At 34.9% G+C, this 15,896-nt stretch overlaps 2 protein-coding genes across 3 annotated transcripts; one reads left to right on the forward strand and one right to left on the reverse strand.

Annotated features, from left to right (window-relative positions):
* Nucleotides 1-127: 127 nt before the first annotated feature.
* Nucleotides 128-5,001, reverse strand: ifngr2 (interferon gamma receptor 2). The gene is made up of 7 exons (XM_067406601.1): nt 4,657-5,001; nt 4,429-4,549; nt 4,019-4,182; nt 3,775-3,929; nt 3,537-3,681; nt 3,163-3,323; nt 128-2,893 (listed from the first exon to the last, which is right to left on the reverse strand). The coding sequence occupies exons 1-7, from the start codon at nt 4,706-4,708 to the stop codon at nt 2,756-2,758; spliced, it is 936 nt and encodes a 311-aa protein (XP_067262702.1). The 5' UTR covers nt 4,709-5,001; the 3' UTR covers nt 128-2,755.
* Nucleotides 5,002-5,479: 478 nt separating this feature from the next.
* Nucleotides 5,480-14,015, forward strand: polk (polymerase (DNA directed) kappa). 2 transcript variants are annotated; one of them, XM_067406599.1, is made up of 15 exons: nt 5,485-5,599; nt 5,719-5,960; nt 6,636-6,755; nt 7,228-7,380; nt 7,455-7,586; nt 7,664-7,808; nt 8,956-9,153; nt 9,536-9,660; nt 9,737-9,903; nt 10,048-10,080; nt 10,238-10,334; nt 10,740-10,911; nt 11,568-12,632; nt 12,759-12,810; nt 13,419-14,015. In XM_067406599.1, exons 2-15 carry the CDS (start codon nt 5,832-5,834, stop codon nt 13,519-13,521), a joined length of 2,691 nt encoding a protein of 896 aa, XP_067262700.1. In that variant the 5' UTR covers nt 5,485-5,599; nt 5,719-5,831; the 3' UTR covers nt 13,522-14,015. The 2 variants fall into 2 exon arrangements, with proteins under 2 accessions (XP_067262699.1, XP_067262700.1); XM_067406598.1 differs by having other exon boundaries at nt 5,480-5,960.
* The last annotated feature ends 1,881 nt before the right edge of the window (nt 14,016-15,896 follow it).

Raw genomic sequence — 15,896 nt, forward strand, 5'->3', positions numbered from 1 at the left:
GCATGCATATTACTGTTAAAAAATTTTTTTCATTTATTTCATTGAAAATACAGTACAAAATGGTACTATTGTGAAATATTATTACAATTTAAAATAACTGTTTTCTATTTAATATATTGTAAAATGTAATTTATTCCTGAGCATCATTACTCCAGTCTTCAATGTCACATGATCCTTCAGAAATCAATCTACTATGCTGATTTACTGCTCAAGAAACAATTTTTTTTTATCAGGATTCTTTGATAAAAATTTTAAAAGAACAGCATTTAGAATAGAAATATTTTGTAACATTATAAATGTCTTTACTGTTGCATAAACATGTGGTAATGAGGATACAGTTGTTAGCTTGATTTAAATAGAATTAAGGCTCATATAGAAATCAGTCCTGTTAAAATGACCAAAGAATGCACACAATGAATGAATGCAAGACCCTCTATAGTGCAACTCTAAATTAATTTGAGCATTTATTGCGACTCCAAGCTGATGATCACCTCAACTTATAAAACATTCTTCTTAATCAAAAGTAGGCCTACTTCTTCCCATTCATTAAATCATTTTGAGAGATTAGCCTTTGCACACAAAAATGGTTTTATTAGACCCATAGACCAAAGGTTATACTATATCAGTGTTGTTCTAATTGCTTCCATTAGCATATTAGTAAAAGCCTTCCAATCTTTTCTAAATAAAAAAAACAAACAAAACACAAACAAACAACAAAAAATTGCTATAACAGCTTAAGCTGGAAGACCAACTAAACAGCAGCTTGGCCAGCCTGTAGTCAACAGACCAAAGACCAGCTTTACCAGCTAAACCATTCAAGACCAGTAAAACCTCTGAGGCTGATTTTAGATGCTTTTTCGTGGCATTTAAAGTGTTTAAATAATAACAAGCTCTTTGACAAATGTGTCTGTTTTTCTCAGGACACGAACATCCACAGATCAAAGCAAGCATCACTTGTGTAAACACCTGTCTGCCTTAAGTATTTGAAGCCCTTCTTTCCTCACAGTGGGTCTGTATGGAGGCTTAACATTCCTTTGATGGAGTTATTGAGACAAAGGCTTCAGTAGGAACAGTTAAGGGGTGTAAGACTGTTCCCTATCATCTCTAAAGCCATCCAACACATTGTATGCCGCTGGCACATTCTTCACTTCAGCCTCATGCAAAGATGGGATGTTCTGTGGAGAAAACAGGGTGCAAAGGTTCACAATTCAGACTAAAACGGTACTGGCATTTCGGTTTTATAAAATGAAATGAATAACCATCAGTCTTTTCAACAGGTGAAAAACATGTACAGTGCTGCAAATATGATTAGGTTTTCTGAGAAAAGCAGAAGGGTTTAGGAAGTAAGGGTTTGTAATTGGCTTTTCATTGAGTACTTATGAAAATCAATGCACTAAAGAATAACACCTTTTGGTTACTCAAGTAGGCTTGTGCCCTCTTGTGGTCGGAAAAAAAAAGTAGTTTTTATTTTCAGGTAAAATCTGAATGTTGCATATCAAACCATTAGCATACATAACTCATGAAAACACTTCAAAATTCAAGAAATATTTTTATTTCTTTTGTAGCACATCAGACTATATGCACATATAGTCTTGACAGGCTCATAAAAAAAAAAAAAAAAACGATAATCTGTATTCAAAACAAGAAAAAAGGAACAGTTAAGGACCATTTCACAGTTGTGCAAAAACAAGATATCTAATTTCTCAAAATAAATTGAGAGCTTAGCAGTAGTTTCAAATCTCCAATGTTCATCGATTATATTAAAGCCATTAATTAAACATTTATGTCACAATTTTACATAAAAAGTATTTAGCTCTCAATATATGGTATTGCATGTTAAATGGCCACTATCCACTATCACAAATGTAGGCACTTACCAAAACGCGTCTAGGAGAACATAAAATACAAACAATTGCAACCTTTTTTTTTTTTTTTCAAAAGCAGCCCAATTGAACATGTAATTAAAGTAAACTCTAAGACTCAACTTTTCCAAATTAACTCTACTCATAAAAATGTCTTTTTTCACAATGTATCCATTATCAGTGTAGATATTTGCTTTATGAAATGCTCCAAAATACTTTTGAAATTTTAGCAACCAAATGAATTTCACAAAAAACACATTCAAAATGCATTTTAAAAACAGTATATAAAATACCGTTTTTAAATAATGAGGACCATATACAAGAAATTATGTTCTGAGGGAAGACCAAATGTGTACAGCCATTTAAAGGGAACTTTGATATATTAAAGTAACTCTCATGCAAACTTGTGTTGTAACAGGAGTTGAGTTGTAACAGCTTAAGAATAAGGTCAAATGGAGCAGCAAGTCACTGTTATGGCCAAACAAAAACAACTAAAATATATTACAGTAATTTGACGAGTTCTTATGTTATTTAAATGCTGATGGTCAGAATTGAGTTATTTTCTCAAGCTGAATCCCTAGATACCCCATCATAGATATTTATGCAGATTAAGTGGAGATATAGATAATACAGTTTCCCAAAACTGTGGCAACAAACAATGATTTTCAGATTTAGTGTTAAAAGTGCTAGAATTGTCAATCATTACCATCTAAAATAAACCAAATAGCCCAAATAAACACTAAAACAAAATTAACACTAATGCTCATGTAACCGTTTCATGTTATACAGGACAGATCTGAATTTGTAAGCTTGTTAGTGAGGTGCAAAGTAAGTTAACTGAAAATAAAAATATCAAAGAAAAACATCTAAATAAACGAAGACAATCACAATCTTTAAGTCGGAGATCTTTTCTCTTGTTCCTCCTTTTGGCAATTCTGTTCCACATCCATTACTGTGATCATGTCATATGACCGTAAACTCTGACTGCTGGGACTTGGACATGCTTCCAGAGGAAACCCATTATATAAAACCTACAGAAAAGGAAAATAACAAATACTCATTTTAAAATAATTAAATAATGTCTTTTTCCACATTTTTAACACCTAACACTTCTAAATGATAAATGATAATTTAAGAAAGATTTGCTGCTTGATAGCAATCCTACTCTGAACTCAAATTCGATTAACTACCAAAAACAATATTAATCATAAAAGTAGTTTTTTGTAATAGGTTGTCATATTAGAGCTACCATTCAGTTACTTTCTCAATTGATTAAAAATGATAAAATATGGAAGTGTACCTCTAGATAGTGGTCAGGTATTTCCAGATGGAGTGGCTGTAAGCACTGTTTCACCTTTTTGTGGTGTTTGAAAAGTACAAAAATGCAGGCACCACACATGGCCGAAACAAAAAGTGTGCCCAATATGCTATAGAGAAAAGCACGTCTCTTTACTACTTCAGCTACACAGGAAGAAAGGAATGAAAGAACACATGGCGTTATGATTCTAAGTTCAATTAATGCACTTGAGCACAATTAATAATTTATTGCATCATGTGACTCATTTCATCATCTAAAAGTTAATGAATTTCTGGTTGGGTGGGCTTAATCACAAACACTTTGAATGAAGCTGATGCAGCTTGTGCGCTTGTAATAAATAAGTGAAAAAGACTTACGTCTTTCTGGGATGATTTCACATTTTTCCTCGCTAGGATTTCCATAAGGCTTATTAAAAAGCAAATATTCAGCTTGGAAACAGTAGTTTTGCTCTGGTTCCAAATTATGAATGTCTTCATTCCTGCTAATAATAATAGACTGTACCTGTAGGATCAAAAACTCTTGTCAGCTTGCAGAAATAGTGAATAATGATTTATTTCTTTGTTTGTTTGTTTGTTTGTGAAGGAAGCAAGAGACCTCAGGATATCCTCCGTTATCTTTTTTCCAGTATGATACATTAAATTCAATGTTATATCCATATTCTTTCTCCAAGCTGTCATCCATGTCTGCCATAGTCAAGTGAACCATTTCAGCCTTTACATTCAGATTCATCTGAGGAACACAAGACTCCACTGTGAAATACAAAAGGTATGTGTTAGATATTAAAGGTGATAAACATTTAAAATGGAAGGTACATATAACCACATAAAGCAATCCTTACCATTTAGACACTGGACCTGATTTGAATACTGCCATTCTGAGATGTGGTTTTCTTTCTCGGAGCGCACTCGAAACACTGCTCCATAAAATTCAGATGTAATTTTAAATCTTACTAATTTTGTTCCAATATGGCTCGACACATTGAGCCATTCATCCTCTGATTTGCTAAAAACAAAATAATAATACAGAATAGTTCAAGGCAAGATGATAATGCAGGGCCAAGTGAGATGTTAGATATGACTGCCTCAGTCAACATTCGCTTTCACTGTATGGAAAAAGAGCCATACGGTAAATGATGACTGTTATTCTGTCTAACTTCCCTTTTTGTGCTTCAGCATAGAAAAAAACATCAAGAGATTTTGCAACAGTTTTCATTTTGGCTTAACTATCCCTTTAACATAATATTCTTACGAGTTAAGTTTGTATTGCACGGAATACAGCACGTTGTCATCGTTGAGAGGCTTCCACTGCAGATCTGATCCGACTATCTTAACATCCTGAGGCGGCTCTAAACCGAATGTAACGTTACTCTCTGAAATAAAACAGGCAGACAGTGTTTGAGGACATGAAAGCAATGACACGTTGTTTTAAATACCATAAATGCGGCAATTCCACAAATCATATAATGTGAGTCCTTACCGGTGATGATCACCAGTATAAAAACAGCCGTTATGTGAATGAAGCGGATCATGTCGAAGGTTTTGTATCCATATTTTTTTCACCGTGAAGCCTGCGCTTTTTGATAAAGCGCCATTATTGTTTCGTTCTTGAAGAAACAGCTACGCTAGTTCCTGCAGTCTTTGGTTCCTCTTACGGTAAACAACGTAAATGTTGCGTAATCTGCGGAGTTCTTAGAACAGACTTACACAATAAAAAATAAAACACAAAAATATCTGTCAAATCAAAAATAAATACGCCAGAACTATTTTGTTAGTACTTCTTTACGTATAAATCCCATTTGCAAGCGTTATATCCATATCACAATCAGTCGCTGAATCAGATTCACTTCCGTCTGTTTAGCTTCCGCCCGACGATAGTTGCAAAATATCGCGAGAGTAGCGTTTGCTACGGCTAATGAAATACGATTTCGGACACGAAATCAAATAAATAACGTATCAAATGGCGCCTCTTTCCCGTAGCGGCCTTAAAAGACGCAAAAACGTCGTTTAGATATTCGCTCATGAAAATGAATGTCACATATAGCCTATCGTATTTAAAACACACATATGACATAATAATCTTCCTTAGATGATCACTCTTGTCAGCCCGTATGTTAGTGAGGTATAGACCAACATCTTCGTGTTTTAAGCGATCCTCCTGGTGATAATTTTTAACTAATGCAACTTGAAAACAGTTGGCATAGATAGACTGTAATCCCGAATGATGATTTATGTTCATATTCCAGTACAGCAGGTGGCGATAAAGACGTTCATGCTGATGTGTTCTTCTTCGAGAACAAGACTTTCAAAAATGGGGGCTATGGCAATAATAACGCTTTTATATCGTTCTTGATTTTTTTTTATTTGACAACAATAAATCATTTGATAGTGTATGTTTCTTCAGCTATAGATGTGTGAGACAAGTAAGTAACTCAATGCTTTAAAATACGTTCAGTGATATCTATTTTTAAATATTCATCCAAACATATAGCACAGGAAAAGTTATTAGAAAAAAAAAAATCTTGATTTTGCTTCCTATCAGAATAATTGTAGACGTTTAGCATCCATGGCAGGTCGCTTACTGGGTCGCAGGTTTTAGTTTGGTAAATTAAAGCATTCAAGGCAGTGAATCTTGTGAAAGTGAAAGTAGCAGGGATGGAGGATCATCAGAGTGCTGCGAGTGGAGCTGATCTTCTCTCCAGGATCGCTCTCAATGATAACAAGGCTGGTATGGAGGGACTGGACAGAGACAAGATCAACAAGATCATTCTGGAAGCTTCCAAGGTCTGCACAGCTATTTATTTGCTTAAGTTTATTATGTGTTCTTGACAAATAATATGGACATTGAGCTTTTTTTTTTAAGCACATCAAAAAACAAATAAATAAAAATAATATTTACGTTTATGAATATGTATGGGTAATATTTGGCTTATATCAGGGATTTTGATCATCATAGTCATCGTCGGATTGACCCCGTCACCATCCTATCATTTTGTATTTTTTCTGTGAGAATTAAAAAATGTCTAAAATATTATTTAAAAATATTAAGTTTCTATCAATTTACAGTATTACACTACTCATTATAGTGCTGTACTGTTATTATTTATTCATTTACTCATTTATGTATTCATTTAAATAAATAAAAAAATAATCCAATTTTAATTAATCAATTTCAATCTTTTTTTTTTCTTTTAATGATTGATTTATTTTAAATTTTTTTCCACTGCTTTTCTCCTTTTCCACAAACAACCCAATGCCGTGAGGCCCCCTAGGGGTCCCTTTAATAGTCCACTGTCATTCTAAATTAATTAAAATACTTTTAAATAAATGTATGTTATAAATTAATTAAATGTTTGAATACTTTTATATGAAATATAGCAAGTCACAGTGCACAACCGTGTTATATAACCCATTTATAATGCAGTTTAAAAAAAATGAATTTGTTCTTTTGAATGACAGGGATCTAAATTTTATGAGAATGAACTCAAGAAGGAGCGACAGGTGAATCAGCGCATTGAAAAGATGATGGAGCAAAAGGCAAGAATCACTAAAGAACAGATGAAGCAAGCACAAGCAGAGGTAATCAACTCTGTAATGATTGTCATAAATGTTATGGTTGGATTCCCCACCATGTGGAAAATTTCACCCTGAATTTTATAATGTGACTGAATTAATCCATTTATTATGGGACTGAAATGTGACTCAATATATTGAAAATAGGATGTATTATTTAAGTAATTAATATTTAATTATGTCATTATTTAAAATCATTGTCTCTGGACAGGATGATTATTAATACATTATATCTTATTAATGTTTTACACAGTTTGTTGTGGGAACATTGTGAATTATTTAATTGTGTTTTATTGTCACAATGCAGTAAATATTAATGGTCCTAAAATAATTGTCTATTGTCTGCAAAATATAAACTGGAGTGAAACATGAACTGGACATATTTTTGTGAGCTTTACCCAAGATAAACAATGAAATACTTTATTTTTAGGACCCCTTTTTGTCACATGTTCAGTATTTTAGGGTTTTCGCACCATAGGTAGACAAACTAAAAAGTGAACTGGAGAGGGGTCGAGAGCTGGGCCGTGTGATAGTTCACGTAGACATGGATGCGTTCTACGCTGCTGTAGAAATGAGAGACTGCCCGGAGCTGAAGGACAAACCGATGGCAGTGGGATCCATGAGCATGCTGGTGAGAATCTGAAACAAAACTCATGGAAATCATCACACATCCACAGTGTTGACATTTTAAGTCTTCATTTCCAGTCAACCTCCAATTACCACGCCAGGAGGTTTGGTGTCCGTGCTGCCATGCCAGGGTTCATTGCGAAGAAACTCTGTCCAAACCTAGTTATCATGCCCACCAACTTTGACAAATACAGAGCAGTGAGTGCCCAGGTATGTTATATGTTAGTCCAACATTCGATACTCCTCATGGCTGCTGTCGATTCCTCATGCCTAGGTCTGTCTTAAAGGTACGGGAGATTTTTTCAGAGTATGACCCTCATTTTATGCCTGTGAGTCTGGATGAGGCTTACCTGGACATTACTGAGCATCTGGAGCAGCGGAAGCACTGGCCCGAGACCATGCGAACACATTACATGTGTGATGCCAAGACAGGTGTGTTACTGAAGTCTACTGACTAGTGCAGCGGTTTTCAAAATGGAAGTGATATTGGGACCGTGGAAAAGATTAGAGATAAGCAATGTAAAACATATTAAAAAAAATATATATATATATATATATATATATATATATATTATTATTATTATTATTTTTTTTTTTATTTTTTTTTTTACATTGTACTTGTATTTAAAAAGTACCTACATGTGATTACAGTTGTAATACATTTCTAGTATAAATGCACTTTTTACCCTTCCCTTTCACTTTAAGCCACCATTAAAGGTGCCCTAGAATGTTCTTTCACAAGATGTAATATAAGTCTAAGGTGTCCCCTGAATTTGTCTGTGAAGTTTCAGCTCAAAATACCCCATAGATTTTTTTTTATTAATTTTTTTAACTGCCTACTTTGGGGCATCATTAACTATGCACCGATTCAGGTTGCGGCCCCTTTAAATTGCGCATTTCCTGCCCCCGAGCTCTTGACTATAAAACAGTGCATAAACAAAGTTCAGGCTGGCTTGTGTAATGCCTTGAACATGGGCTGGCATATACAGAAGATAGGGGCGCACATATTAATGATCCCGACTGTTACGTGACAGTCGGTGTTCTGTTGAGATTCGCCTGTTCTTCGGAAGTCTTTTAAACAAATGAGATTTACACAAGAAGGAGGAAACAACGGTATTTGAGACTCACTGTATGTCATTTCCATGTACTGAACTCTTATTATTCAACTATGCCAAGGTAAATTCAGGTTTTGATTCTAGGGCACCTTTAAACCTACCTATACCACCAAATCTGACCCTAACCTTACCTGTACCCCAACTCGATAGCAGCAAAAGTGTTTTGAACACAGTAAGTCCATTGTATCTAACATTTATTATGTAAGTAAGTAGTAGTTAAAGACTACTAATAGAAAGTGTGACCAAATATGTAATAAATATTTTTTCACAGTATACAATAGGTCCATTTTAATTTCTCTACATCACAAGGATGATCATATTTGAGAGTCCTTGGCATCTAAAAGATTGAATACCCCCAGTCTAGTGGACTGTCCACTTTTGTACTTTGTCAAAGTTTTAATTATGAAAATCTGTCTTTTATTATTATGCGCAATTATATTAACATGATATTTGTTGATGAAAAGAAAGTGATACAGGAAGGTTTGCGGCTAATTCGGAGACAGATGGACTGTCTCCGGTGCTATTTGAGGACAGTCCCTGCTCCTCACCTTCTCTGTCTGGAGCTGAAGGGAAAGCAGAGGTTTTTGGGACAACTGCAGAGGAGGCTGTAAGGGAGATGCGCTTCCGTATTGAGCAGAAAACCTCCCTTACTGCCAGTGCAGGTGAGGGAGCAGAAATTTTTATTAGTTTTTTACCTTTATTGTACCTTTTTTCCTTAAAGGTACAATATGTAAGATTTTTGCATTGAAATATCCAAAAAACCACTAGAACAGTGTTATAAATTTGTTGACTTATGCACTTGCATTATCCCTAATGTTTACAACAATGTTTAAATCCAGAGAAATCCGCAATTTTAACCAGTGAAAACGGCTTTATGATTCCACACTCCCATCACTGCATCATCAAGCTACGTCTTTGTTATTGTTTTGAATAAGCGACCTCTTGCTGTGAAACATACATACTGTGCCTTTAACTTGCAAACATAAGTATATCAATAAGTATTTATTCTGTATGTAAATAATGTCAGATTATTTTCTGTTATAGGTATTGCTCCAAACACGATGCTTGCAAAAGTATGTAGTGACAAGAACAAGCCCAATGGCCAGTATCGAATTTCTCCTGAGAGACAAGTTGTGATGGAGTTTATGAAGGATCTTCCAGTCAGAAAGGTTCGCCTGACTCCCTGGTTGTTTTATAGCTCATTGCTCATTGACGTGGCTTAATATTAATGTTTGTTTATTGCAGGTGTCTGGTGTTGGAAAGTATACCGAAAAGATGCTGGCTGCTTTGGGTATTGTCAGCTGTGCTCAACTTGGCCAGCAGATGGCGTTACTTTCCTTGCTTTTTTCAGAAACCTCTTGGCATCATTTCCTTCACATATCTTTGGGTTTGGGCTCCACACATGTTGAGAGGTGTGCAGTGTTATTGTATGTTACAGTGTCAAACGTATTTGAGTAATATCAGTAAACTACACGGGGAACTGTTTTGTTGGATACAGAATAAGATTTCTATTCTAATGTTTCATTGATGATCTGGTCTTTTATGTTTCATTTCAGGGACTCAGAAAGAAAAAGCATGAGCACTGAGAGGTAATCTGCTCAACTTTTTTTTTTTTTTTTTTTTATAACAGTCACAGCACACGCATCAGATCCAAACCAGACCCAAATTTTCTGTAAACTTGAAATCAACATTGTTTTTCCTCCTACCCTCATTTAATTTGGGTCATTTTTATTCACTTTCTTTTAGGACATTTGGGGAGATGAGTGATGCAGAAGAGCAATATTCCCTGTGCATGGAGCTCTGTCACGACCTAGCACAGGACCTACAGCGGGAGGGCCTCAAGGTACAGGTGTTTCGCCTCCTTGTCAGGCTAAGATTAAAGTAAAAGTAGCTCCTCTCTGTTTTATACAGAGTCTCATACATAACCATTAACGTGTTTGAGGTTTATTTTATTTGTGAATTCATTCATTCATTTCGTCTAAGATGTTTTGTTGTAAATATCAGCATCATTACCATGAGTATTACCATGTACTTGTGCAGATATATATTTATTGTGTATTCGTGTAGTTGGGTAAACATCTTTTCAATTGTTTAACTTCCATTTGTTGCTGAATGTAGTACAAAATTTTATTATGTGTAAAAAATATTTAAAATAGTTCAGGAAATGTCATATAGACTCCATATACAATTAGTAAGTGCTTAAATATTTGTCTAACATGCATTAACATGGAATTCATTTGTGTTATAGGGGAAAACTGTTACTTTAAAGTTGAAGAATGTCAAATTTGAAGTCAAGACCAGAGCGTTTACACTGCAGTATGCTGTCTGCACTGAGGAGGACATCTTTGCGGCTGCCAAAGAGCTTCTCAAAGTTGAGATTGACAGTGTCAGCCCTCAGCCACTAAAGCTGAGGCTCATGGGTAAATATCGTGTGTGTGTGTGTTCAAATAAGTTAAAAAAGACAGTTCAAAAGTTTGAGGTCGGTAAGATTTTTTTGTTTGTTTTTGAAAGAAACCTATGATCACCAAGGATGCATATATTTGATCAAAAATACAATAAAAGAGTAATATTGTGAACTATTAAAGTTTAAAATAACAGTTTTGAATTTTCAGCATCATTACTCCAGTCTTCAGTGTCACATGATCCTTCAGAAACCATTCTAATATGCTGATTTGGTGCTCAATAAATCTTTTTTTATTATTTCTAACCCATTTTTTATGGAAGTTTATAAGGTTATTTGAAATAAAATATTTTGTAACATAAATGTCTTTACTGTCACTTTTGATCAATTGGTGATTTAATCAATTGAAAAAAAAAAAATCTTTCTGACCCCAAATTTTTGAACGATAGTGTAATAATTGTTTTATCTAAAGTTTATTGTATTATGTCCAATATATGCTTATTTTTTTCTTAAAGCTTGTGAAATCTAAAAAAAATAATCATTGCTTTATTTGACATAAATGAAGAATCTGACAATACAATGATGATTTTTTTTTTGTGTGTGTGTATTTGTTTCAGATAGTAAAACTCAGTTTATGAAATGCTCATGCTAATGAAGAGGTGTGATTTTCAACAGGCGTTCGAGTGTCTAGCTTTATCAGTGTTGAAGATAAAAAGCCTCTTCAGAGGAGTATAATGGGGTTCCTGCAGAAAGGTGGATCTGATCCAGGCAATTTCACGCAGTGTCCTGGATCTGCGCTCAAAGCAGAAGAAGGCACTGATAGTGCCAGTTTCCTAAAGCCGCAGTCCTCTGAGATGAAAGTGCCTTCTGTGTCTGAGCAAATACATAAATCTACAGAACCTAAGCAGCAGTCCTTTTTTCAAAGAGCACAGTCAAAACGACTTCAGCAGCAGCAGCGGGAACAGATGTCTGTCATCGCTGGTACAGACTCAACAAACAGTAGTGCTGACGCAGCTGCTTCAACTCAGACAAATCTGCCAACAACAAACCCTCAATCAGACACAACATCAAGCAAAACAAGTTTGTCAAATACAAACTCAGGGACAGACACAACAGGATACCTAAACAAAGATGCAACTTTAAAGCCATCGTTTAAAATCTCAACCCAGGTGCTGCAGTTTCTCACCTGCCCTGTGTGCAACAGAGAGATGAAGGATGTAAACCTCACAGCCTTCAACCACCATATTGATGAATGTCTGAAGGGCAGTGCAATGGATAATGAACACACAGATTTGGATTCTGCTGAGCAAAAGGAAGAGCTAAACAGTGAACCGCCTGTATCAAGCCACGACCCAAATGGAGATAAGCCCTCCACTAGCATCTCTTTGCCAGCGGTGGAAACTGATGACGGAAATGATTTCACGACTCCATTTTTTAGTCACAGGACAAAAATAAATGGAAAGCCTTCAGTTGTTCCTAACAAGAAGAGGCCTCTTTCTGAATCTAGTTCTAAAGCCTCACACACAACACACAATCCTGAGGCTGTCACAGAGTTGTCATCTGACTTCAGAGGCTCGTCTTTGACGTGTCCCGTGTGCAGTCAGCTGCAGAGCACCGGTGACCTCGCTCTCTTCAACCGGCATGTGGATATGTGTCTCAACCAGGAAGTTCTGCTGGAGTTTAGAGGGTCTCATCCTCCTGTGGGTCATTCAGATGCAACTGCACTCAAGAGCGTAAAAGGTCAGTCAAAAACAAATGTAGACGAATGCAAGAAATCATATTTGGAAATAGCAATGATACCATGACAAGTATAAGGTAAGTCAAGGAAAATGATTATAATACACTTATTGTTTTTGTCTTTTGCAGGCCAATTGGGGGACCAGGGAAGAGTTTCTAAAGTGAGAGAAAAGAGCAAAAGGTATTTAACTGTGTAAAAGGCGATACTATACTGTAAGAATGGCAGTTGAATGTACATACCGTTTAGAAGTTAGGGTCAGTAAGGTTTTTTTTTTAATTATTATTAAAACATTTATTCAGCAAGGATGCATTAAATTGATCAAAGGTGACCAGTAAAGACATTTATATAATGTTGAAAGATTTCTGTGTCTTGATCTTTCCATTCATCAGAGGATCCTGAAAATTGTAACAGTTTCTATATAAACAGTAAATATATAATATTAACAGTATAAGCTGTTTGGTACATTGATTAAAAAATAAGAAATGTTTCTAGAGCACCAAATTAGCATATTAGATTGGTTTCTGAAAGATCATGTGACATTGCAAACTGGAGCAATGATGCTGAAAATTCAGCTTTGTCATTGCAGGAATAAATTACCTTTAAAAATAGAAAACAGTCCTCTTAATTTGTAATAATTCACAATATTACTGTTTGCTGTAATTATGAGCATAAAGAGACTTCTTTCATTAACATAAAAAAAAAATCTTACCGACCCCAAACTTTTAAACGCTTAAGTATCTTATTATTGCTTCTCATGATTTTTTATGTATTCTCCATTTTAACTACAGGCAAGGATCATCTCCTCTTCCTCCCCCAAAGAAAACAAAAGTGTTGAGCACAAAACACACAATCGACAAGTTCTTCAAAGGCAACACCAGACAAAACGTCTAATTCTGTTACAAATCTAGAAAGATCATTTCCTTTAATTTATGAAGAAAAGACATGATAATCCTTGAGGACTTTGCTGGATTCACTTCAGGGAATATGTTGAAGGAACAAGTAAGAAATATGCAAACTGAAGAAAAGTAGGTATTAAATAAGATGGCATTTGAAAAGAGATTGTGCTGAAAACATAATATACTCTGACACGAAGCTGAAGATCTATTAGGATATTTTTTGTATTTATAAAAATGTGTATTTGTGTGGTGGAAAAATGCTTCATATTTATACTTTTGCACTTTCCTCTTTTTATATTTATGTAAATCATTGATGTTAATTCTACATTGATATATAGTGATGGGTGGCTCAATATATATATATATAATTAATAATAATTTTATTCATTGCATAAATGCAAATGAGCATTTAATTTTGTATGGGCATGCAAAGCACTTTAAAGACCATGACAAGATTTACCAAATATATACAGAAGTATGCTAATTGTATTCATGCAAAATTGTAATTGTAAAATTAATGTTTAAAAAATAAAAAACATTTTCCTCTTAATCTCTTAACGTGGTGTTTTGTGTTTTAAAGGGTGGAAATATATCATCGTTTTCTTAGTTTGGGAACCATTTAAACTGCTTTATCCTCATTGTGTATTCAACATTTCTCTTTCCAAATGAAAATGTTATTTATTGTAAAGAAGTAAACTACTATTCAAAAGTTTAGGGTCTACAATTTATTAAATGTTTTTGAAAGAAATCTCACCAAGGCAGCGTTTATTTGATTAAAAATACAGTAAAAATAAAGCTGCAAGCAGCAATGAAAGGGCCCTCACATCTAGGCTCACTGCCACCCAGTGGCCTTAGGAAAACTGAACAGTGGGCGATGTGCATGTAAGTGAGTAAATACAGGAGAATTGTGGCAAAGTCATTTCAAAGTGCCACGCTTCCTGCTGCCAACAGGTGGCACTTTGACTGTAACTGAATATTGCCATGGAGATGCCTTCAGGCCAGGACTATTATCAAATGTGAGGTTTGGAGCAGTTACAACAACTTCCTGTTTCGTGACATTAATCACAAACATTAACACTTAGCCAAGTGTTGCATCATGTAACGTGTTTCTAGTATGCTTGGCACTTCATGGCATATCGAAATATGTTTCTGGGAGTTAATCCCAGTGAAAAACATGTAATTTCCTGTTACCCACAGGTGGCGCGATGACTAACTGAATATTGACATAAGATTTCTTCAGGCCAGGACACTAATGAAACGTGAAGTTTGGGGCCTCGGACACTGCATGCCTGAGTTATAACAACTTCCTATTTCATGGTGAAACATCGAACTTTGTCAGGCCGCCACAAAAACACCCTTCAGCAAAAACTCAAGATCTTCACAATTTAACGTCACCAAATGTGATGTTGATCTGATTAAATCTCTAGGAGTTTAAGTACAACGTCTGGAAATGGCAAAAACTGCAAAAAAAATTTCAGAGAAAACTCAATATATCACTTCCTGTTTTCAAATTTTGCACCCAGGGACCCTTTTTTGTAGGTATTGGGCTGTTACATGTGTGTAACGAAATTTCATACTGTGAAACGCCAGCAAAAGGCGCTTACTTGAAATATTGTAGGTGGTGCTATTGAGCCATTTTGCCCCACCTAATTCTGAAACCCATACCAGACGTACATTTTCACCACTTCTGACACGTGTGCAAAGTTTCATGAGTTTTCAAGCATGTTTAGGCCCTCAAAAATGTGATTCATTTAGGAGAAGAAGAAGAATAGACAGAGCAATTACAATACTGTCCTCACACCATCAGTGCTCGGGCCCTAAATATTGTGTAATATTAGTGCACATTTAAAATAGCTGTTATCTATTTTAAGTTTTCAGTGTCTCATGATCCTTCAGAAATCATTCTATCTGAATCTGAAGCTGAATAAATAATCTTTCCATTGATGTATGGTTTGTTAGAATAGGGCAATATTTGGCCAAGATACAAATTTGAAAATCTGGAATCTGAGGGCACAAAAAATCTAAATATTTAGAAAATTGCCTTTAAAGTTATCCTAATGAAGTCCTTAGCAATGCATATCCACTCACAAAAATAAATTTTTGATATATTTATGTTAAGACATTTAGAAATATCTTCATGGAACATGAACTTTACTTAATATCCTAATGATTTTTTGGCATAAAAGAAAAAACGATCATTTTGACCAATACAGTGTATTATTGGCTATTGCTACAAATATACCCATACAAATTATGACTGGTTTTGTGGTCCAGGGTCACATCTTATTTTCAATGTTGAAAACATATGAAAAATGTTTTTTAGGATTCTTTGATTAATAAAGTTCAAAACAACAGCATTTATTTGAAAAA

The sequence above is a fragment of the Chanodichthys erythropterus genome, chromosome 13 (assembly GCF_024489055.1).
Source record: "Chanodichthys erythropterus isolate Z2021 chromosome 13, ASM2448905v1, whole genome shotgun sequence".
Lineage (NCBI taxonomy): Eukaryota > Metazoa > Chordata > Actinopteri > Cypriniformes > Xenocyprididae > Chanodichthys > Chanodichthys erythropterus.

Bases quoted from the DNA above. Each gene is read 5' to 3' on its own strand.
- ifngr2 (XM_067406601.1), bottom strand. From the start codon at position 4,708: ATGATCCGCTTCATTCACATAACGGCTGTTTTTATACTGGTGATCATC. The intron at 4,183-4,428 runs GTAAGAATATTA...TTTTGTTTTTAG, and splicing joins GTGCAATACAAACTTAACTC to CAAATCAGAGGATGAATGGC. The intron at 3,930-4,018 runs GTAAGGATTGCT...TGTATTTCACAG, and splicing joins TCAGGTCCAGTGTCTAAATG to TGGAGTCTTGTGTTCCTCAG.
- polk (XM_067406598.1), top strand. From the start codon at position 5,832: ATGGAGGATCATCAGAGTGCTGCGAGTGGAGCTGATCTTCTCTCCAGG. The intron at 10,081-10,237 runs GTAATCTGCTCA...ACTTTCTTTTAG, and splicing joins AAAAGCATGAGCACTGAGAG to GACATTTGGGGAGATGAGTG. The intron at 12,633-12,758 runs GTCAGTCAAAAA...TGTCTTTTGCAG, and splicing joins TGCACTCAAGAGCGTAAAAG to GCCAATTGGGGGACCAGGGA.